This window comes from Nothobranchius furzeri, chromosome 7, assembly GCF_043380555.1.
Source record: "Nothobranchius furzeri strain GRZ-AD chromosome 7, NfurGRZ-RIMD1, whole genome shotgun sequence".
Classification (NCBI taxonomy): domain Eukaryota; kingdom Metazoa; phylum Chordata; class Actinopteri; order Cyprinodontiformes; family Nothobranchiidae; genus Nothobranchius; species Nothobranchius furzeri.
Window position 1 is genome coordinate 58,482,703 of NC_091747.1, and position 23,381 is coordinate 58,506,083.

Sequence of the window (23,381 nt, forward strand, 5' to 3'; positions counted from 1 at the left end):
TGTGGGCCAATCAGGGCACTCTATATGCCTGGTGGGTGGGATGATGCAACAGAGTGAAACAAGAGTATGTCACATTCATTGTCCAGTGGAATGTGGAGATTATTTGAAAGACAACGGTAGAACCCGCCCCACAACCGAGAGCTGTCAGTGGAGCATGGCCAGACTAAATAATACATTTATTTAGTCTGGCTTGCCAGGCTAGCCCATTCCATCAGAGTCAGTCCTATTCCTTCCAGTTGTCAGACTTGATAGCATTCTGGAACCAAAGAGGGTGTTAAATCTAAATATCATCTAAAATGCAAGATTGAGGACGGAGTTGAGAAGTTAATTGAACAGTTTTTGTAAAGGTTCCAAATAATTAAAAATCTAACTTTTGGAACTTTTTACCATGTTATATTGTCATTTCCTCATAAGAAACACGCCAAAGCCATTTTTGGCCTCATTCATGCATTTTCCTCCCATCTCAGCTTCAATTTGGTCTCCTCCCCCGAAGCGGGTCTGGTCTTGGTTCTCAAATCTGGATATTCTGTGAATTTTCTAACAAATTATTTCTGAAATGACTTCAACTGAGACACCGCCGGAAAAACCATACATCCCATCTTCAAAGACAGGTCCTTAGTCAACTTAAAGTTGCGCACATTTTCCGCCAAGTTTTCTTTCATAAATCCCAAAGTTTGCATGGAAAGTTGCTCATGCAGTTTTCCGACCCTGTTATGTGCGTAAGCAAGCTTGATAAATGAGGCCCCTGGTGCTTATATCCAGTAGTCATTGGGTGAGAGACGCATGACACCTTGGACAGGTCTCCAGTCCATCACCGGGCCAATCAAAGGGAATTTAGAGGGGTAACTTTGAGTCTCCATTTAACCTGATGTGCACGTTTTTAGTCTGTGGGAGGAAGCCAGAGTACCCTGATAACATGCTAACGCAAGGCAAAAAGGCTGCAGCCAGGATTCAAACCTCCAAACTTCTTACTGTGAGGCAAGTGCTACCCGCTGCACTACCATGTAGTCCTAAAGAAATTTGTTTTGACGAATTAGAAAATGATCTCTGAGCCTTTTGTGAAGTTTGTACCTCACTGATGCTCCTCCATTTCAAAATAATTTATTTGCAGTTTAGTTTTTTAAGCTCCTTGCAAAAATGTGTCAGTTTTTATTTAAAATCCATAATAAACGTAAAGTTCTGGCCGCTTAGCTCAGGTTAGAGACTACCGTCGTTGACTTACGGTTATCTCTCCTAATTCAGACACCAATGAAACGGAACGGATGCTTCTGTTTTGTGGGGGAACTCTCTCAGGGAGCAATTAGGAATGAGCAACTTTCCATGTTATGAAATATGGATTCACCCTTTGAATGTAATTTTTCTTTAACAAGGAAAATATTTTTAGTCCCTTGTGTATATGCACTTTGCACCAGCCTTTACTGATAGAGATGAATTTAGCTTACAGCTAGAAAATAAGCAGAAATACCCAATTGTTATGAACCAACATGTCAAAATCTACTATGTTTAACACTTAAAGACAAACTGAATGAAAGAAATCCTAATTTGCTCTTATGGAAAATAGTCTCTTTCCTGCTTTCAGATGACCTAATCTGTCCGTTGATCATATGAAACTTGTTTAAAACAAAAACATAACACTTCCTTATCTTAAAGAGTGTTTTTTTACCATTTATTTCTGGAAACATCCATCAACATGTTGTTGAAAATTATTTAAATGATAACAAGTTTTTGAAATAAATAAACAAATAAATGAAATTGGTGGCTTTGTGACACGCAACCATAAAAATCTGGTCTAAAATACATGGGAGCAGGCATAAGTCTCTGGGCGATGCCATATTAAACGCAATGTTTCCTTCTACAGGAGCCTGTGAGGACAAAACACATTTACTGATTTGTAACAAGCAGTTACAAAGCTTTCGCCATTCATAAACATTGTTGTTTTACTCGTTTACCTCTTCACTTGTTGCCAGTGATGAAAAGGAGTCTGATGTGCTCGTCATTTTGGTGGAGGTTGAATGATCTGATGGAGTACTCATTCAAAAATTACGCTCCCAGGGATTTAGAAGTGTATTTCAAGCCAAGGTGATTGTCCTAAAGAGAATGGGTTCAAAACAACAAGCAATCACCACCATTACAAAAGAGAATTGAATATTCAAATATTTAGATATTTACCTAAGTCGCCAATGTCTAATTTGCAGTTAAACCTTTTCAGTATCTACATTTATGATTAACCCTTATACGACGACCTTAGTGCATTTTTTGTGCTCAAAGGACAAAAACATTAGAAAATTAAAGGGTTAAATAAAGTGGTCATTCTGCCTAGATTTGACCCTGAGATGTGTTGTCTGCTATAAAAAGATGAAAAGCGCACCCTTGTAATGTAATTACCCAAGCTGCTTTGCGATGAGGTCATTAAGTCCCAGAGGTCCATGCTGAACCTCACGTTTGAGTTTTTTGTTCCACCATAGTATCGATCGTAACCTTTTTTTTCTGTCATCACCCTTTACAGACGGTGGACATCCATAAAGAGAAGGTAGCCAGGCGGGAGATCGGGATCTTGACCACCAACAAAAACACAGCGAGGACTCATAAGATCATTGCGCCGTCCAACGTGGAGCGGCCGGTCAGGTACATCAGGAAGCCCATAGACTACACCGTCCTGGATGATGTCGGACATGGAGTTAAGGTGATCTTGCTGTTGTGTAGCCCTGTTTTTCCTCCTCCCTTCCCCGTCTGCTTGTTAGTACTTTTTTGCCAGAGGGATTCCTTCCTCTCGCCCTCTTGCCTTCTCACACTGATCTGCTTTTTTGTTTTGCTCACAGTCTTGTCTCTTGTGCCTTCTCTTTCATCTCCTGACCCTGCAGGGATATTTTTGAATGTGGGTTGGTGGGAACCGGTTGGGGGTGGAGAAGAGCTACAAAGTGATTACATCATCTAGCTTTTAGATGAAGCAAAAAAAAAAAATCCATTCTTGGCGCTTTAGAAAGAGGGCAATATGTGAGACATTTTAAAAAGCTCACACCCTTGTAATCTTGTTGAGGAGTTATTTGGATAGCACTTGTTTTGATTTGATAAACCTCTTCACCATTAGGATTCATTCTCAGGGTCTGAAGATTGTCCGGGCAGTGACATCGTTTCCTGATGCTTTCAGTGATGGTTCTCCCGTTGTCAGTCAGCCAATCAATCGTAACTGTCAAAAGGATTAAATTAGTAGTCTAGTATGACCATTTCATCATGTTACAGACACTGATGAGTCAGGATGAAGTCAATAGTGAACAGAATAATTTTGATTTGTGTGCAGTTCACACCACAAAAGTATGTTGTAAGGACCTCCTAAATCAGTCATTTCTTGTTAGTGAATGGAAATGTTCTGGGGTTCTCCTTTTCTAAACAGAATTTACACATACAGTTTCAGTTTAGTAACAAACTGGGAACATGGCATGTTGCTTCCTGTAGATGTATAAATACATCTGTTTTCTTGATTTTTGTCTCGGAAAAATTGTAAAACAGGATCTTTTTTAGTTTAGCACTCTTAAACTAACCAAATCCCATCTTTACTAACCGGACAGATACAGACATCCAAAGAAGTTATTATGCTGATTTATTTGGTAACGCCTTCAAATTAAATTCTTGCATTGTTTCCCTCCTTGGTGAGCCCCCCAGATCTGGGAATGAGCATTGTCAGAGTAAATGAGAGCCGGTGTCGGTACAGGATCTGCTCGGGGTCCTTCGACTGCCGATGATGTCAAAGTAGTTGATTGGCCGAACATGAAGCTTACGGAAGTTACTTTATCACGTTATGATTGTGATTGGTCAGAACAAATATGCAGTCATAGTCTTAGCGGTTGTAGTCATGTAGTCCAAAAATCAACACTTTTTGGAGAAAAAATGTTTGAATTTCTAAAGGAAATGTAAAATATAAGCAAATGATAAACGGTGACCCTCAAAAGCTCTTGATGTTGATGAAATGGGGCAAAATAAAATATAAGAACTTTATTGGAAAGACACCAAGCAATATTTTGAGTCAAAGAATGTATTTAGATGACAACTAAGGAAATATACAGACGAACTCCACATTAATACAGATATGGCTTCACACATAAGAACTGTTCTATTTTTTGTCAGTCCGATGTTGGTTTTATGCAGTTTCACATTCTTTACAAAACAAAAATAATATGGTGTTTTATTAACAAATTACAATTATAAAGAAAACAATTAGTTGTTAACAAACAAGAATTTATTAACAAAACTGCTGATGTCTTTCCAAAACGTATGTGTGAAAGCCGAGTAGATTTGCAGTAATGTGACATCATCGGCAGTCGAAGGACCCCGAGCCGATCCTGCACCGACACCGGCAAGAAAAACAGTTGCCATTTCTAGGTCCAGACATCTTTTGTTTTCAGCAACTTCAAATTGTGTTTTTCTTTTTGGGACTCTAGTGGTTTATCCTAAAGTTGAAGTGGTAGCAGCCGGCTGTTTCTCCTTCTCTGATATTATTGAGCGGAGAACCTCTCACACCAGTGGTGTTCGTTGTAAAATACACGAGAGTGTAATGAGTGGAGGACCCAGGTAGATGCAGAAGTGTGATGGTCACACAACCAGATGGTACGAGTGTTTGTTTCAGAGCGAGCCGTGTTATTGGTTGACGTTTTTAGACAAATGCAAGAAATCTACTTCATTTTTAAAAAATCTGCACAATATATTTATGGCTATACAAGGTTAGAATGTTGTTAAGAGGGGTGGTAAATGTTTTAAGCTAGTTTATTTTTCACATATGCCATTGTAGCTTTAATTGCACCCTTGTGGATACAAGAAGATTGTTTTTGATGTAAATGTATTTACCGGTATCTTGTCAATGAATGATATGATGCCACAAATGGTAAGTTGAACATTATTTTGCATTCCCAGTTGTTTGACACAACCGTTTATCGTGTCTACAGATTGCATCATGTTGCAAAAAGGTTAATTTGATGTGGAAGAATAATTCACCACCCACATAAAATATGGGTTAACCCTTTAGGCTCTAGGCCTTTTCTCTTGGGCCCTGGCGCCTCCCAATTGGGGACCTTTGGAGCTTCATGTCCCAAGTGTCAGTGATTGTTTGCATTCCCCGAGCACAGCTACAGCTACAACCAAAACAGTTTAGATTGTAAACAAAGCAATTTTTGGTTTTTGATACATTAAGATAAAATAGTCCTTGAACTTCATTTTAGAAGAGCTGCCCTGTGTGAAGGTGATGACAGTATGGAGGTTGTGAGTTCGAATTTCATTTAGGAAATTTAGTCTATTGTTTTATTTATTCCAGGGGTCCTCAACTAAATATGTTCAAGGTTTATTTTTTCCAGCAGACACCAGAGAAGGTCAGATGCTTTTCTAAAATAAAGTTCAAATATCATTGTATCTTAATTTATTAGAATTTAAAATGGCCTTGTTTCCCATCTGGGCTGTTTGGTTGTGGTTTCAGTTGTTTGGAGAATGTGACAGTTGTAGATGTTTGGGACATGAAACTGTAGAGGCCCCCAACTGGAGGGCGTTGGGGTTAAACAGGTCAACAAGAGTGCAAGTCAACTGTTGAGCATTTCTGTATTTTTTAATATTGCAAAATCACAATGTGAATAATTTTTTTTTTTTTTTTTTTCAAATATTGCACAACCCTAGTGTATGCTGCAAGTTTGAATTTACACACCTTCTCATAGTCGGGTCTGATTTGGATTTTGGGATGTGATGTACTGCACAAGCTTCAATAGTTTGCTAAAACTGAACCCAATGGTCACATAGATGAACACTGCGGTACATTATCTTGTTTATATGTGTGTAAGTGACTAATTTTAACTGCGTCTTCCACAAATGGCAGAGCCAACCTCTTCAGAACTCAGGTCAGGAGTTTGATAAATGCTTCACAGATCACTCTCAGACAGTTGGAGAACATCCAGATAGAAACCTTATTGGCCATGGAGTACTCTACCCAAAGGTGTTAACACCATAACCTGGATGGGATGTTCCTCCCGTGGTTGTTGAAGACATTGCTTCAAGAGGAGTTCAAGCCTCTAATCAAAAAGACTAAACAATCACCTCATCAGACTGTAACCACACAGCTCAGGGATGCTCTTAGCAAATGGTGGTGGTTGGAGGAACCAGCGGAGCCAATGTTCGACAGCTTTGCCGAGTTACGATGTAGCCACAGCTGCCCTGGGGTGCACTGACTGAGACGAGGCCTGGCAAACATTGGTGCCACCGGTCAGACCACCACCAGCAGCAGGCAAGGCGGGTTAAGTGTCTTTCCTAAGGACACAACAGCAGCATTCTCTGGTCACAACCGGGATTGAACCTGAACCTTCCGATTACTGGACAATCCGCTCTACCTCATGAGCTGCAAAGTCATCTTTGAGATTTTCTTCAAGCAGACCATTGTTGGGATTTCTTTCATCACATAGCCTGTATCTGACACGGCTCAATGTGAAAATTATCACCATCTTCCTTTAATTATTTGTGGTACTTCAAACCCTGACGAAACAGACCAATTAATTATCATCTGGTTTGTAGTTACACATTTTGGTTTTCTTGTAAACATTTTTAAAGTCTAATCACATATTCATCAACCAAACCAATTGTGTGAAAATCCCCTTTGCTCAGTAGATCATCATCTGGGAAAGACAGCTGACCTGATTTTTACTTTTTTTACTTATTTTAATGAATGACGGTTCCGTCTGTGAATGTCAGAAAGACAAACATGTTTCTGCTGGACTGTTCATTGTCAAGCTCCTCTGATCTGTTCGTGTCACGTACCGAACAGCCAATTGATCCTTGATGCCAACACTTCATATTTCTGCATAAAGTATCTGAGCTCGTGTGAATTCTCTGTAGACACGGTTTACTTAGAGACCAGGATCGATGCTCATAGCGAGGGTTTAAATCATGTTTATTGGCTTCAGTTTGCTGTTAATCAACAGCTTTTGCCTCACAGATCTCGATAGCCAAAATGTTTGGGGATTGTTAAACCCTAGTAAAAAAAAATTCTCAGATCAGATTTTTTCTTTAAAAATGAGAGAAAATAATATAGAGGGGTGTGAAATTCATGTAGAGGATAATCTGATTATAATCTGAACACAGCAGCATTGTATCAGTTATCACTGGAATCTCATTCTGGATGGATCAGAACTGTCCTCCACCTTCAAGGCACCCTGGGGCATTGTGTTTATTTGTTGTTGTTGTTTTTTAGAACCTAGAAGCAATTGTTTCTCTTGTCAGATTATGTTTAATTTAGCAGAGTAAAGCTTTCAGGAATCCAGCTAGGATGACACCAATGTTTATATGTTTCAGGTTTTCCCTAACTGATGCAATAGTCTAGACTGAATTTACCAAAGAATTGCACGTCTTTTGCTATCTCTTTTCAATTAAAGTGGAAAATAAAGGAGATGAATGTGCTTCTTCCTGATGTTGAGCTAAAGCAAGACTAGTGTCTGATTATCGGTTTGCACATTAAAGCTAGACATCGATCACCAGGCTTCCGTCTAATGTACAATTGTGGAAGAAGTGACTTTGTTCTTCATCCTTTAAGACCTGCAGCTCCGTCAGTCTCAAACCCTTTTCAGATTCTCTTTTTCTGTCAGCAACCAAGTTTAGTCTGGCTTTTTTACAGGACACTAAAAGCACCGCGTAACATTTATACTTGCTTTACCTGTGAGCTCAGCAGCATATGATCTTTTTTCCAATGATGCAAATATGCACAATTCTGAGTTAATTGTTGAACTGAGAAAATATGAAGACAACTTGAAGGATTTAGGTAGCATTTGTGTTTTTTGCTCCATGAAAACTGTTTTTCAGATTTTTATTCCATCTCAATCTCAAATGTTCCTATTTAAACATTCCCACGGTGATTCAGCAGGACGGAGGCATGATTACAAACTGATTGTTGTATTTAAAGCAGAAAGTTAACATTTTTTGGAGGAATGATATAGATGGATGGAGTTGATTGAATGTGAAAAAAGCATCACAGCTGAGATGAAGGTGTTAATAAAAGATAAGAGGGACATTGTTGTGAGTTTTGTCAAATTGTCTCTTATCTCCATCCCATAATGCTTCCTGCAAAGGCCTCAGGGGATTCTGCATTATAGATGAGCCAGTTGATGCTGGAGCTGTCAAACTGCAGATCGCTCCAGCGTCGGCTCGGTAAAATCAGACGACGTATTATTGAAAATAACTAACTTTACGAAAGCCCTTTACCTAAAAACCTGGTTCTGTTTTATGGCGACATTTGAGTTTTATTATATTTAGGCTCTAGATTTCTCTGAACTTTTAGGTTTGGGTGTGGCTCTGCAGCTGCTGCAGCGTTCCCTCGTCTTGCTAAATGTTTACTCTGAATAAATACTAGGAGGAATTATTTTCCTCCTTTTGCTTTGACTTCCACTGATCCGTGCATTTTGACATGCCCTCTTTCTGTCTCTCTCTCTCTCTCTCTCTCTCCTTTTGTCCTTCACCCACACTAAGTGGCTAAAAGCCAAGGTAAGTCCTCTTTGTCACATGACCCGTTTGGTCCCGATATATTATTAAATCATCAGCTCCCTGTACGTTTGATTAATGTTGTCGCATCCCACGTTAACCAACTTCTGTAAAGAATGTCCTCCCTCGTCTGTTATTACTTAGGATCCTTGTTATTCTCCCTAAATGTTCTTTAGTAGAGTTAAATGCACACAGGCTTCTCAGATAGCTCAAACTCGCCTCTAAAACTAGGTTTATTTGTGAGATTAAACTACATACGTTCATGAAATCCATCTGGGACTATAATTGGAATTTGCCTCTGCGGAGTTTGTCTGAGCAGCGTGTAATGTTTCACTTCAGTCTCATAAACACTCGTCATCTGCTTTGCTTGACGGAATTTGTTTGTAAAATAAGCAGTTTTAATTATTTTCTCCTTTTCTGACCACAGCAGCATGGAAACAATCAGGCAGTCAGAGCAGGAACGCTATCGAGGACCAACCCACCAACACAGAAGCCACCCAGCCCACCGATGTCGGGGCGTGGCACACTCGGGTAAGCGCTCAATCTAGCCTCTCTGGTCATCCTCTAATTATCAAACAAGCCCAATATTTCCCCTAATGTTCAGCTGTTTTAGCCATATGTTGCTTAAATATCCCAGAAGAAGGTAAAAGCTCCTCTGATCCTCTGAAGTTATATTTAGGATTAATCTTTGTTTCTTAAAAAAGCAAAACACAAAATGTATGCTTTGATTTCCTCTTGTAGGTTGCTTTTAAGGCCAGATACTCTTTCTATTTTCATCAAGTCCATTTTTTTTCCTGCCACAGGACACTTACTGGACAGAAATGTGCAAAAAAAGGCAAGGCAGCTTTATTTATAGAGCACATTTCAAACACAGAGGCAATTCAATGTGCTTTACAATTATCAGGCAGCATCAAAAGTCCAAAGCAGTAAGGATTTTAATGGAATATGGCAGCTTTTTTTTTTTTTACAGCAAATTATAAATAAAATGCTTGGTGTAATCTTGCATAACTGAACAATCTAAATTAGCAGCTGACCCTTCGCACCCGGGTCACAGTCTTTTTGAGCCGCTTCCCTCAGGCAGGAGGTTACGGTCCATCCGGACCAGAACCTCCTGCCATAAGAACAGCTTCTTTCCATCTGCCGTTAGACTTGTGAATAGATTATAAACACAACCATGCTCGTCTTCTGTACTCGACACAACGTCACGTTATCGGCCATGTTACCATTACCAGCCATTTTTTATCGCTGAAAGTTTTATTCTAGTTTTTTTATTATATTTTATTCTATTTTTAATCTTATTATTCATGTTATATGTAGCACGTTAGTACCGAAGCCAGTTCCTAGTTTGTGAATTGTTTGTTCACTGACAATGGCAATAAACCTGTTCTGATTCTGATTCTTGATTACTACTCCAAATATAAAATTTGCACTAATGATTGTTCTAATTACAGGATTTACATTGATTGCTTTAAAGAAAGGGATTTATTTTCTGTCTGCTACAGACGCAACACACCTTATAAGACCCTGGAGCCGGTGAAGCCGCCGACGGTGCCCAACGACTACATGACCAGCCCCGCTCGCCTGGGCAGCCAACACGGCCAGCAGAACAGCCCTGGACGTACGGCGTCACTCAACCAGAGGCAACGCACACACAGGTACGAGCTACCCCTCTGGACCCAGCGTCTGTCTCTCTCCTCCACGTCGGATAGTTTTAATCTCTTTGTTCCAGTTTAGGGCGCGTTCACACCTCTTCGATTTCCTCTGCTGCGCTACATTCTACATTTTGTCTGACATGACTCGGAGGGGCTCTTACAGCTGAAACCACTCTGGTATTAATATGTGTGAAAGCCCCACATAGAAATGAATAAGCAACCTGGAAACCCTTACTGATGAGCAAAGTCGTCTCATTGGCTAAAAAGCCTGTTATGCTGACTGATATGCTAATAAATACCACGCATTCTTCTTTTTCCCCTTCTTGCTCTTGTTTGAAAAGAGGAGCAGAACTTTCCAGCACAGATATTTGGTCCAAAGTTGCAGCAACGTCCGGTTCAAACCCCTGACGCGGTCCGATCTGCCCTCAGACCGCTGTGGCTTCGCTATTTGATTACACTAGCTTGAAGTCAGCTGGGTTTATTCAGTTCATCAGTCTCTGTCCACCTCAGCCGAGGTTTGAATTGAATATAGCCTCCTGCTATTATCTAATAATGGATAAAAAAAGCAGCTGTTATTGTTCCTGGACATGGTTTTTGCTGCAGCTGCTGCATAATCTCAGTCAAGACTTTTGATTTCAGCCGAGTTCAAATGAAGCAGAATTATAGGGTGAGAGGTGCAGCCGGAGATAACATGCATCAATAATCCTCCTCCCACTTTTATCTAGTACTACAGCATTGTAAATTATAAAGTTGAATCCAGAAATTCAAGCTCAGCTGTTGACTTCAGGCTCCAGAAATAGCAGTTTAGGGTCTAAATTACTTAGAAAGTTGTCTTCAGGCTTCTACTGATTCAATTAAAGTAGCTTGACAGCAAGAAAATGAAATTTTTTGTTATTTTACGTACCTTTTAAACTTTTTCTTATAACTGACGTGAGTTCTGATGTTTATAAAGAGGTTTTGGGGTAAATGTTGACTGATAAATCCAACCGGGATTATAAACATCTGGTCTAAGAAATATTATCAGTTTTATTTCTTGCATGGTGGCTCAAAGCTTCTGCTCCCAACTTAGAAATTTTCGTGAGTTTTATGAACACTTTGTAACACGTTTTAATGTTTTCTGTTGATTTTTAAAGGCTTTTAAAACCTTGAAAGAGCATCTTTAGCTGAATTCACGTTCAAGATTTCCCTGGAGTTTCTCTTCCATCAGAGATCAATTAAAACACCTAAAAACTCAACAACTTTTGCTGTTTCTGAACAACCTTTGGCCATATTGCACCAGAAGGACTCGTGTTTCCTGTCCAGATGAGATTACACCAGAGCTTCTTCCTGTGTGCCTACATTTAGTTTCTGATCTTGTTCACTCAAATCATGACCCTAATGTTTTGTTTTTCATATTTTAGGTAAAAATTGTTTGGATCAGCTCTTGCTTTGTAACCAGTTTTTCAACTTATGTCTAAAAGATAATTGGGTTAAAGAAGGAAAAGGGATGGGGGTGGATTAATCTCAAAAAACACGCTGAAGTGCAGCGTTCACTTAAAAAATGAGGGATGACATGATGTTGTCTGGCCTTTATCTCCCTCTCATCATCCTTCAGAGAGGTAACCCCGTTATTTGTGCCCCGAGGACTCAGACGGGGGTCGGACGGGGTGTGGGGACAAAGAGATGGGGAGGGGGGAGTGAACACGGGTTTTGAGGGATGGGAAGTGTGAGGAGTCTGGGAAACAAAGCTGAGGTCAAGATCCGGTCATGGGTGGTAGCCGGGGAGGATCAGTGGATGGAAGAGTGTTAGGATGCAGAGCGGGAGCAGAAATTAGGATCAAGGCCAGTTTGAAAGAGAGAGGGAGATAGTGTTGAGGGGGTGGATTTAGCCCCGGGGTCAAACACAGGATGAAACCGCTACTGCAGAGCTGACACACACATCTCCTCACATGTCCCAAATTCTGCACTAGTATCAAATGCTTCATTGGCTCCATTGAGTCCAGTAGTAGAATTTCACCTTCTACTGTCTCATTTGGCTTGAAAATAAATATAAATATAGCTTCTGAAAGAAGTTGATGTTGAACAATTATTCCGTATCCTGTAAATGTCTCCATGAACAACCTAACCAGGCCTTTCCACCGGATACCCAAGTGATGCGTACGTAATAGATGGGTTTTAGCTTAACGGGCATAGTGACGCCATTTCCTTTATTATTTAAGCAACTGGCAATAAACATGTGACGATTTACACTAAATCTGAGACCATGGTCCTGAGTTGAAAAAGGGTAGAATACCTTCTCCAGGTCAGAGACTAAAGCTTGGTTTATGCTTGACGCATTTACTTTCCGCGCGGTGATGCGGCTCGCGGATGGAACACGTTTCACAACTCGCAGCGTTTATGGTTCGTGCGGCTCGTCTCTGCGGTGAGCCGATATTCTCCCAGACTGAACGGGGCAGCATGGAGCTCTACGGCATGCATCCAACACTACACCATAGTAGAAGTAGAAATTACTGTTTACAACGTGGCATTTCAGCATTTTTAACAGCGTCCTCGTCTTTTCCGACAGTGCGAGCTATTTCTCTCCAAGAATTATTAACAGCATGTTGATCACGGTGATCTCTGAGAGCTGAATCATACAAATGTCTGTATTTACGAACCTCTGCCATACTAGTTCTTGCCGGTCCGCCATGTTTTTCCGCGTCCGTCCGTCCGCATGGTTAGAAATTTTCCAAGGTGCGCGTTGCGGAAATCTTGGGCTGTGCGGAGACGCGGTGGAGGGGCGTGGTTGTTAAAATGATGCAACTTTTCCGCGCGGGGCCGTGCGGACCTCACGGACGCGTCAAGCATAAACCAACCTTAAGTCCTGCCTCAAGGGGAGGAGTTTAAGCATCTCGGGTACTTGTTCATGGGTGAGGGGAAGATGGATTACAAGATCAGGAGGCAGATTGGTGCTGGTCTTGTACGGGTCTGTCGTGGGGAAGAGGGAGCTGAAGCCGAAGCCAGAAGGCGAAGCTCCTGATTTACCGATTGATCTACGTTCCTACCCTCACCTATGGTCATGAGCTTTAGGAAATGATCGAAAGAACGAGATTGGGGATGCAAGCAGCCGAAATGAGTTTTCTCCACAGGGTGGCTGGGCTCTCCTTTAGAGATAAGATGAGAAGCTCGGTCAGCCGGGAGGGACTTGGAGTAGACCCGCTGCTTCTCCACATCAAGAGGAGCCAGGAGAGGTGGCTCGGGTATTCGGTTAGGATGCCTCTTGGATGCCTCCCTGGTAAAGTTTTCTGGGCACGTCCAACCAGGAGGAGACAAAGGAAGACCCAGGAAACGCTGGAGGGACAGTGTCTCTCGGCTGGCCAGGGAATCGTAGCTGGCCCAAGTGGCTGGGGAGAGGAGAGGGGAGTCTGGGTCTGCCTGCCTAGGCTGCTGCCTCGTGACCTGACTCCAGATAAGCGGAAGAAAATGGCTTACACTGTTTAAGCGTTTGATTTCCTGTCTGGCCTGATCTGAACTGCTGAGCTTGATGCATTCTGGAAGCGAAGTATGTAAAAAAAGAGACTTGATGCGAAGTGACCGTTACTATGCTTCTCGGACACGTCCAAAATACGACTCTTTGCAGCCGGCGGAAACACTCCCGTCCACTACAACGACGGCTATTTGCTGCAGACTACGTTGTGCGACGCGTACTCGTCCAGTGGAAAGGCTGGGTAAATTATAAGGAAATGGAGAAATGACCAGACAGACACGCTAACAGCTAGCCAGAATGAGGCCAAGATGGTGTTTTACTTTCAAACATTTTCCCTGCAGATTAGATAAACTGTTCTAAAAACACATGACACACTTAATCTGGCAGAAATCTTAAACTAGATATACAATGGATATCTAGTTAGTTTGACTGCTAAGTTCTGGTGGAAATCCCATCAGTCTGTCTGTACATTAGGTTGCATTGTGAAATTTCAGTTAGTGCAAATCTAATATGACCGTTTTTAGATTATAGCTTAAAGGTGGTAGCATTTCATTTGGTTTTAGCCCCTGCATGGACTATCCGTTAGCATGTCACGACTAAGCCGTTACTTTAAAATGAGGTTAATCAGAGAGCTTTTACTAGAGGGAAGATCTTTGCTAGGTGCTGCACACACACACACACACACACACACACACACACACACACACACACACACACACACACACACACACACACACACACACACACACACACACACTTCAAAGGCTCTGAACCATCTCTTTAAGGCTGCATCCTAGATACTTTTCCTATTTTTTTTAATGCTAGCCAATAAATCAAATCGACACAAATGATTAATGCTTAAAAAGACTCAGTAAAAAGCAGATGTAGTCCCTGTGAACAGATTGTTTCTTCTTTCTTTCCCCTCCTTCGTTTCTCAGTGGAAGCAGCGGGGGCAGCGGCAGCAGGGAGAACAGCGGCAGCAGTGGGATCGGCATTCCCATCGCTGTGCCTACGCCTTCCATCCCCAACTCTGGACCAGGTGAGCTCCACATAGATGACCTTTTGAACTAAAATCAGACGTTTTTTGTTTATTTTCTTGTTTTCGGAAGAAAAATACAAAGCAACTTTTTAGTTGTGTGTGTGTTTACAGCAGTGTGAGCCAGAGTCTAGCTTCCCTACGTGAATTTAAAAAACGGTGTAATCGAAAGCATCGTTTGCCCAATTTTTGACTAAGTGGAGCCAAAAAAAAAACCCCAGCATTTTAAGGCCACCATTTAACAATCTGTAAATATGATTGTGTGTGTGTGTGATAGTGGGACGGTACAACACGAAGCTTGTTTACCACACAGAGATTATTCAGGCCCCATTGTGCTGTTGGCTCAGCTGATTCTCTATCCCACTGAGTAAATAGGCCAAGCTGTGTGAGGCCTTCTGCTTTACATTGAAACAGAAAAAGCCACGTTGACGCCCCAAACACGCTGCGTGGCGTCGCATCTCACCATCGCCGTGACGGGGATTAGCTTTAGCGGAGCATTTAAGCTGAGAGAGAGAGACACGTGTACGTTTTCTGCAGCTGTTTTGATTCAGTGTTGGGATTAAATCGAGCAGGACCGCTGTCGTTCCTCTGCGAGATGGTTGCCATGGAAACACATCACATAGACGTGTGCTTGAGAAAGTCCTCCTGTGGCTGAAGGCTTCTTATGTAACAGGAAGCAGTGAGGTCGGCAAACTCTGCACCTGCTGCAGTTAACGTGAATCAATTTTTCCAGTCCCGCCCATGTTTGCCCCACCTCCCCCCCCGCCCCCTCCTCCTGTTCCTCCCATGGCCGGGCTGGCCCCACCGCCTCCTCCAGCACCGCCTCCTCCTCCACCATCATCTCTAGGTGAGATTTGTGGACTCCGGCTGTCTACTCTGGTGGGGGATCGTCGCCACTGATGGATGAGATTTCTGAACACGGCTGCTGTGGGTGTTCGCACACACTGCAAGTAAAGATGACTCCAAATAACCAAGAAATAAATCCATGTGGTTTATTCCCTAACTAGATAAAAAATGTGATTGGCTTTGGTTGGTTATTTGGTTTCTGTTGCTTGCAGTGGGGCTCTTGGGAGTTTTTATTCCCATGTTTTTTTTTCCCTTTAATTTCTTTTAATCCTAAACTTCTGTTGTGGTGATGGTGAGATCAATTCTCACTTCTTTGATGTTGATACTGGATTCCAAAGTCTTTTCTCACCAGTCGCATTTCAAAGATCAACAACTTCACCTCAAACTGCTGCTGCACATCAGGCGGTACCAAAACTGATAAAGGAACTGTCCTTTCTAATAGTCTGCAAAAATGTGAAAATTGCTTGCACAGGTGCAGAATACACACACGCACACACACGCACACACACACACACACACACACACACACACACACACACACACACACACACATTTTATTTGATATTATTTCTCTGATGTTTTGGTTAAACCTGCATCAGAGGGGAAATAAAATTCTACCTGGGTAGATAAAAATACAAATCTTAGATATCTCCGTATAAATGGATAAATAATGGATGGATGAATGAATGGTAAATGGCCTGTATTTGATATAGCGCCTTCTAGAGCCCTGGAACCCCCCCCCCCCCCCCCCCCCCCCCCCCCCCAAGGCGCTTTACAACACAATCAGTCATTCACCCATTCACACACATTCACACACTGGTGGTGATGAGCTACAATGTAGCCACAGCTGCCCTGGGGCGCACTGACAGGGGCGAGGCTGCCGAGCACTGGCGCCACCAGTCCCTCCGACCACCACCAGCAGGCAAGGTGGGTTAAGTGTCTTGCCCAAGGACACAACGACAGCGACAGACTGAGCAGGGCTCGAACCTGCAACCTTCCGATTACGGGACGAGCACTTAACTCCTGTGCCACTGTCACCCCCAGAATGACAGACAGATGATTGATAGATGAAGGGATTGCAGATGAATAGATGAAGGATGGGTGATGGATGGGTGAAATATGGAAGATGAATGGATGCATGATGAATGGATGACCGATGGATGGATGGATGGATAAATGGCAGAAAGATGATGGAGGGGTAAATGGATACAGAGATATCTATATATTTATCCACATACATTTATAGGAAGAACTATTTAGTTTCATTTGATAGATTCAGGATATTTAACTGTTATTGATTTCTTTATTTTACTTTGATGAGTTTTGTACTCATAGATCTGAAGTGTTCTATATATAAACCTCCACCTGGACCTGAAATCCTTCCAGCTAAAGACTGCTCTTCAATTAGTGAAATGGGTTTGGTCGTTGTTCTGAAGCGAGGCATCAAGCAGCTCCCCAGTGGTCTGCAGTGGCTGGTCCAGCTGGGTTCTGGAGTTCTCCTCTGGTACCTGATGCAGCTGTAACCATAATGAAGGGCTGATTCTTAACCCCTGAGTAGTTGTAGGGCTTAGATTCACTGCATGTCTGGAAGGGTTGTGTGTTTGATGCTTTCAGAGCTTTTCTCCTCTGAATACCACCGTCCTGCTTCAGCTATAATTACCTCTGCTGCTGATGTTTGAGAGAAGTTTGTTTGTTTTCTTCCAAATTTTAGCTTCCTCTGGGTCCACCCTTTCTAATCGTGGAGCTTCGTCTCCTGGGAGTTTATTTATTATCCAGAAATGCTCAAACAAAACCAGATATCTTGCTGTGATTTGAAAACTATTTCTGAGTTATGGCACGCACACATGGAACAATGTTGTGTTGCTGCCGTTTCTCTCCATTTCTCCTTCCTTTCTGAGCAACATTTAATCCTGAAGGGACTGAATACGGTTTCCATTTCTACAGAATTACTGTTAATCATCAGCATCTGTTTTCTTCATTTATTATGTTTTGGGTTCTAATTGGTGTTTAAAAGGTGGTGATGTTGGTCCTTTTTCTCCTTTCCTTCCTCGTGGATCATTCTGTCTGTCTCGTCTTGGGATGTTTCTAGTTGTGGCCGCTGGGCCTGGACTGGGTCCCGCTCCAGTATCCCAGTTTGGAACCATCTCACGGCAGATTTCCCGACACAACCCCTCCAACTCTTCTGTCTCTATGGTTTCGGCCACGGGCACCTACCGCCGGGCGCCGTCGGTCACTTCCCAGTTCTCCTTGCAGCAGCAGCAGCAGCAGCTACAGCAGCAGCAGCAGCCTCACATTAATGGAGGCACTCCAGGTTTCGGCCAGAACTCAAGTAAGGTTCACCCGAAGCACAAAAGAACGCCACTTTATTTTGATTTGTAAAGTGCACAGACCTGCTTTTCTGTTCAGGTTTCTGCAACAAGCTTTGTCAATTGGTTCCATTAAACCTATTAGCTTAAATGTATGTTTGTGTTAGTGTGCATACGCTTTTATCCAAAGCGACTCCTATATCTTGCATCAGCTGTTAGGAGAGAAAATAGACGGGGAAGCTCTTGGGTCAGCAAAATCCACACAGATCTATGTCGCACTGAAAATTAGCATTCATGGATTCACCCATTCTGATTCACGACGGGGAAGACTGTTGTTGGGTTTAGCGTCCAGGAGACAGCAGAGCACGTTTCTGCTAGTAGAAGCTAACCATTAGCTTTAGCAACTCCACAGCATGGCAGAATTCCTTCAGGCTTGTGTTATTTGTCGAGATGAAATGTCAACATTGCAGAGCAAATGGAAGGTAGAGGAAGAGTTGCATTGCTATTAGCAAGTCAGAGTCGAGGTGTCCAAATATCATGAATATTAATGAGTAAGACTCCCAATCCTGCCGTCTTCTGCACCCCACTCCTCCGACTAACTTCTACTTGCTGAAGCGGCAGATCCCTAGCTTTTTTCCAAAGAGAACAACTCATAATGCATTCATTCATACTAGTGACCACTGCAGATTTATATGTAAATGAGAGCTTTAAATAAGTCGTGTCCAGTGGGCCACTTGTGTCCCTCTGAATCACTTTTTGCCACACCACCGTTTGAGCCGCACCAAAATGTACATGTGGCAAGGTGGAGAAACGAGAGTCCGGGTGGGATTCAACCCCCAGACTCCTGGGTGAGAGTCGCGCGCGCTGACCAGTCAGCCAAAACCATGTCCCCCATGGTCAAGTAGCCAGGGCGCATGAGCAGTCGGGATACAGTGACAGGAAGTTCACCTGTCAGATATTTCACGCACTAGATGATAAAAAGTGTTAAACTGCTGCTGGAGATATTTATGCACGTAAACCCAGAATTCCCTGTAAATCTGGTCATGTCCGTGTTTGATGAGACAAAACTCCACAAACTGCTGTGCAGCCATTTTTAAACTTTGATCTTAGCTGGTACAGACTAGCTGTTAGCTTATCAGTCATATTATTGAGGCTGACTATAATACATTTATCATTTGGCAGAGAAAAAATGTCCCTCACCACCTTTTATTTTCCCATTTAGTTTGGCATTTCTTTAATTCTGTAGCAGCTCTGAAGCAAACAGCCGATATCTGACCTCAGGCCAGTGCACATCCAGATGTTTTAGTCTCTAATCCTCCTGCCATGTCCATCTGTAGATCAGATGTTAAAACTGTATATATAGAGATAATTATTCTGTGTGCTTCACATGATTTATTTTTAAGGTGTGCAGGTCAGCTAACAGTGCCCCCTAGTGGCAGCTCTCCTAACTGACTGAAGAAGAGTTTGAAATCAAACATAATCCCATGTTTATCCGCCGACCCCAGTGACCCTCAGATGAAATTTCATCCCTGAACTTTTCTTCCGACGCTTACCAAATTTGCCTCTAATGTTGCTTTTCACTGATTTTTCACCTCAAAATGACAACGCGCTGATCTCTCGTGTTCCTCTTGGTTCTTGATGACTGACGGGTTCTGTCTGTCCTTTCTCTCTTCTTGTGCCTTCCTCCTCTTCCTCGCTGTCTTCCTCCTCCCTGGCTTTCAGTGTCTGTCGCGCCGCCTCCTCCTCCTCCCCCCATGCCCCAGCTGACTCCGCAGATACCTCTGACTGGCTTTGTGGCCAGGATGCAGGAGAGCAGTAAGTGAAGAACATTCTGCATGCTGTGTGCTTCGTTTGCATCTTTTTTAAGTCTGTCCTAAATATGTAGTTTTTTGGGGAGGTTTGCATGTCTGTAGCGTGGAGCACTGCAGAGGAGGAGACTCGCTGCTGCCCTCTGCTGATGCTAACTCTGAAATTAAAAACATTTAGGCTAACAAAGCGTATTAAATCATTCATGTCAAAGGCAATTTATAATAAATTAGATCTGGATTTTTTTTAGATGATTGAGTCTGGAGTTTAAAAACTATCCAGCAACAGGTTTTCTTTGTCATTTTTAAAAGTAGTTGTTTGCGTTTTTAGGAGACCTTGGAGAGAGGTTTCTCCTCTGTTTAGTCTGGGTTGGAGCAGCCGTCTTAAAGCAGAATTACAAAAGGTTGAAGGCTGTAGATGCTGTGGAGGAGATCTTAACCTTAAACCACTTTTGACCTTCCAACAAAGAAAAAATGAGACAAATTTGATAAAAATATTCAGCAAAAATGGAAATTTGTAGCAAGGCAACGTTAAAATCCACAAACAAATCTTCAAAATACCCCAGAGGAAGACGGATCTAGTGAAACCAGATGAGAAACTTTCTATTTTTCTGCATTCTCATGTCTGAAATAGAATAATGTAATAATAAAAGTCCCAGCAGAAGAAGCAGACTCCCTCTCCTCCTCCTGCGTGTTTGTGTTTAAAATGAAATGTTGCATGATCCCACCACCGTCCTCCTGATCGCCACTTTTGACCTAACTTAATCTGACTTCTTGTTGAACAGTTGCTGATACTCCCACCCCACCTCCACCCCCACCTCCAGATGACCTGCCCATGTTCGATGATTCCCCCCCTCCCCCTCCTCCCCCGGTGGACTACGAGGAGGAGGAGGACGCCGCCGTGGTGCAGTACAGTGACCCGTATGCCGACGGAGACCCGCAGTGGGCCCCCAAGAACTACATAGAGAAAGGTTTGCTCTGAGAACTTCTGACAGCACCATACATGTTAGGGATGTGTATTGGTGAAATTCTGGCGATACGATACTTATCACGATACAGGGGAGACGATACGATATATCACGATATATTGCGATACATTCAGTCGGACAATTATAGCGATTTTTTTTAGACTAAAATTATTGTAGGAAAATTCAATAAATGGTCCAAACTGATACTTAACATGATTAACATGAGGTATCTGAACCATAATAGAGGGATTTACATTTCAGTGGTGGAAACAAACTCCATTGCACCCTACTGCTGACTAGCGGACGGCATTTGATTTGCACCAAAAGAAAAGAAAATACACAAATGTTTGCACGTAAATTCTTCCAAAAAAATCGACACACAGCTTTTGAACATCGATATAATATCGCAGGAAAAAATATTGCGATATATTGCTATATCGATATTTTCTTACATTCCTAATACATGTCAGAGCAGCTTATGCACATTCATCTAAACTTCCGCTACGTTTGGAAGAACCGTCAGTTCAACACGCGGATGGCAAAGTACGAGGAAACGTTTGTCGATTGTGTTCATAATGTTTTTCCATCCACAAAAATGAACTGATGAGTGTTTATCGCAAAGTGTATGACGATCTGACGGGTAAACCGGCCCATCAGAGTGTTACACATCTTAAACTATGTATGCTGATCAGATAGCGTATGTGTGCTGTCAGACAGGCATTAGCTGTAATATGCGTATGCTAATCTGACGATGCATGGTGACTGGAAAGATCAACTAACCAAGTTCTGGTTTTCGATGCTTTTGCTTCTGTCCTTGCAGTTGTTGCAATCTACGACTACGCCAAGGACAAAAACGATGAGCTGACGTTCATGGAAGGCGCCATCATCTACGTGGTGAAGAAGAACGACGACGGCTGGTTCGAGGGCGTCTGCAACGGCGTCACTGGCCTGTTTCCTGGGAACTACGTGGAGTCCATCATGCACTATGCCGAGTGAAAGGAAAGATCTATTTATTCAGTCATATCTGGTGGAAGACAAATAGACCCCGCCCCCCTTTTTAGGTAATAAAAACAGAATGTTCTCTCTCTTTTACTGATGGCAAATAAAATAAAAAGTAATTAGATTACTCTGGTGTGATGGAGATGTGTGGTGACATTTTGCCTGAACAAAGTTTCTCAATGGAAGAGGATTAGGGCCAAGAAAAGGAAAAGAAATCTCACTTTAATCTCAGAAATCAGATATTTTTCTGAGATTAAAGTCAGAAATCTTTATTTTTTCTTGTCAGTAGCCCTTATCCTCTTCCGTTTTGATGAAGCAAATAAAAACACACCTTGAGTCTGAGCGTTTGTACATAACGTTAGCCTCTGAGTCCTGAAATGTAAAAAGAATAAATAATCTGTGAATGTCGATAAGATTCAGATGCAGTTTAAAAAAAATACTGTAAACAAATCAGCCTTGGCGTAGAAGCATGCAAATATAATATAATCCTTACTTTTTTGCCATTATGATTCTATTAAGTTGTTAATGTGTTCACGTTTTTTAATCTCAACTGTCGGATCACTGAACTTTTTACTCCACAACCCTTTTCTCTGTTTTTGGAATTTGATTTTGTTATCATAATTTGTATGCATTTAAATCTTTTCCATTAAAATAATTAGTTTTTATATTTTAATGAAGCATTTGAATGATATGGATTAGGGATTGATGGGAAACGTTTGGTCTGTCCTGATCCTGCAGCTGATTGGTTCACACGTTTTCTTTGGTTGGATTTATGAATGCATTCAGATTAAAACCATAAATTATTTAGTTTATTTTTAAATGATCAGCAGTTTTTCTTGAAGTCTCTTTACGAGTTTTTCTTTGGATTTTTGCATCTTTTTCACTCCTTTAAAAATATTAATCCAGGACTGGAGAGTAAAATATTTCTTTTTTTCATTTTTCCTGCAAAAAAATAACAACCTGTCTTAAAAGCTAAAAAAAAGTATTTTGCACAGCAGCTCGAATGGTTATTAAATATGTTCTTAAGTGTTTCTGCAGCTTTAGCGGCTCCTGTCACACCTAGGATCCATCCTGGCATAAAAACAATCTAAACATGTTCAGTTAGATTATTGTCACAGTTAGCAGACAAGTCTCAATATTTCTCTTCTGCTCTCGATGGGTTATTTTAAAGTCTGTCCTACATTTTCCTATTTTTTAAGAGTAAATCTTCAACTGAACAGAAAAGGAGTGAAAAGGCAGCAAATGTCAAAGGAAAAGCATCAGAGCTTCAGAAAATCTGGAGAAAAGCAAACTGAAAGATTATTCATTTGAAGAAAAATGTCTTTAATTAACATATAAATCTGTTTATGTATTTCCTGGAAAAAGATCTTAGATGTTCATTTTAAATCCAGCGGCAGATGAGTTTATTAAATCTAACACAATCCGGTTTTGTCTGGAATCAGCCTGTTAATTTACTCCGATCTGTGGGATCCGTCAGTAGTTGTTTAGCAGATTTAATCTCTGAAAGGTGTGCAGTGATTGTTGGCCAGACACTGCCATGTGACAATTCAGATAAAGCAACTCTAATACCTCCAAGCAACAATTACCATGTGATCCTCGGGGGCTCGAACGCTCGGGTCGAACCAGACATTAGGCGGTGCCGCTCAGGGATCGCCTCCCTGCAGGAAATTGCAGCTAATGCCTTGGTTTTGTTTTCATTTCCCAAAAGAATCTATTTTATTTTTCTTGAGTGGGAGTCCTGAATCCACCTCTCTGCTCATTATGTATATATAATGTTGATTGAAAATTAATGTACAGTCTTTTATAATAAACAAATCTATGTACAGCG

At 41.8% G+C, this 23,381-nt stretch overlaps 1 protein-coding gene across 17 annotated transcripts in view; it reads left to right on the top strand.

The window, feature by feature from the left end:
• The window catches only part of abi1a (abl-interactor 1a), a 64,801-nt gene extending 41,425 nt beyond the window's left edge, over positions 1–23,376 (top strand). Inside the window, exons 3-12 of one of the 17 annotated variants that reach the window (XM_054751056.2) lie at positions 2,507–2,683; positions 8,485–8,499; positions 8,924–9,027; positions 9,999–10,151; positions 14,532–14,632; positions 15,363–15,476; positions 17,565–17,804; positions 19,504–19,596; positions 20,372–20,557; positions 21,375–23,376. In XM_054751056.2, the coding sequence (XP_054607031.1) occupies positions 2,507–2,683; positions 8,485–8,499; positions 8,924–9,027; positions 9,999–10,151; positions 14,532–14,632; positions 15,363–15,476; positions 17,565–17,804; positions 19,504–19,596; positions 20,372–20,557; positions 21,375–21,550 (1,359 nt within the window). In that variant the 3' untranslated portion in view covers positions 21,551–23,376. The remainder of the gene's footprint in view (positions 1–2,506; positions 2,684–8,484; positions 8,500–8,923; positions 9,028–9,998; positions 10,152–14,531; positions 14,633–15,362; positions 15,477–17,564; positions 17,805–19,503; positions 19,597–20,371; positions 20,558–21,374) is intronic. The other 16 variants (XM_054751057.2, XM_054751060.2, XM_015955444.3 and 13 more) reach the window with 16 other exon arrangements.
• The last annotated feature ends 5 nt before the right edge of the window (positions 23,377–23,381 follow it).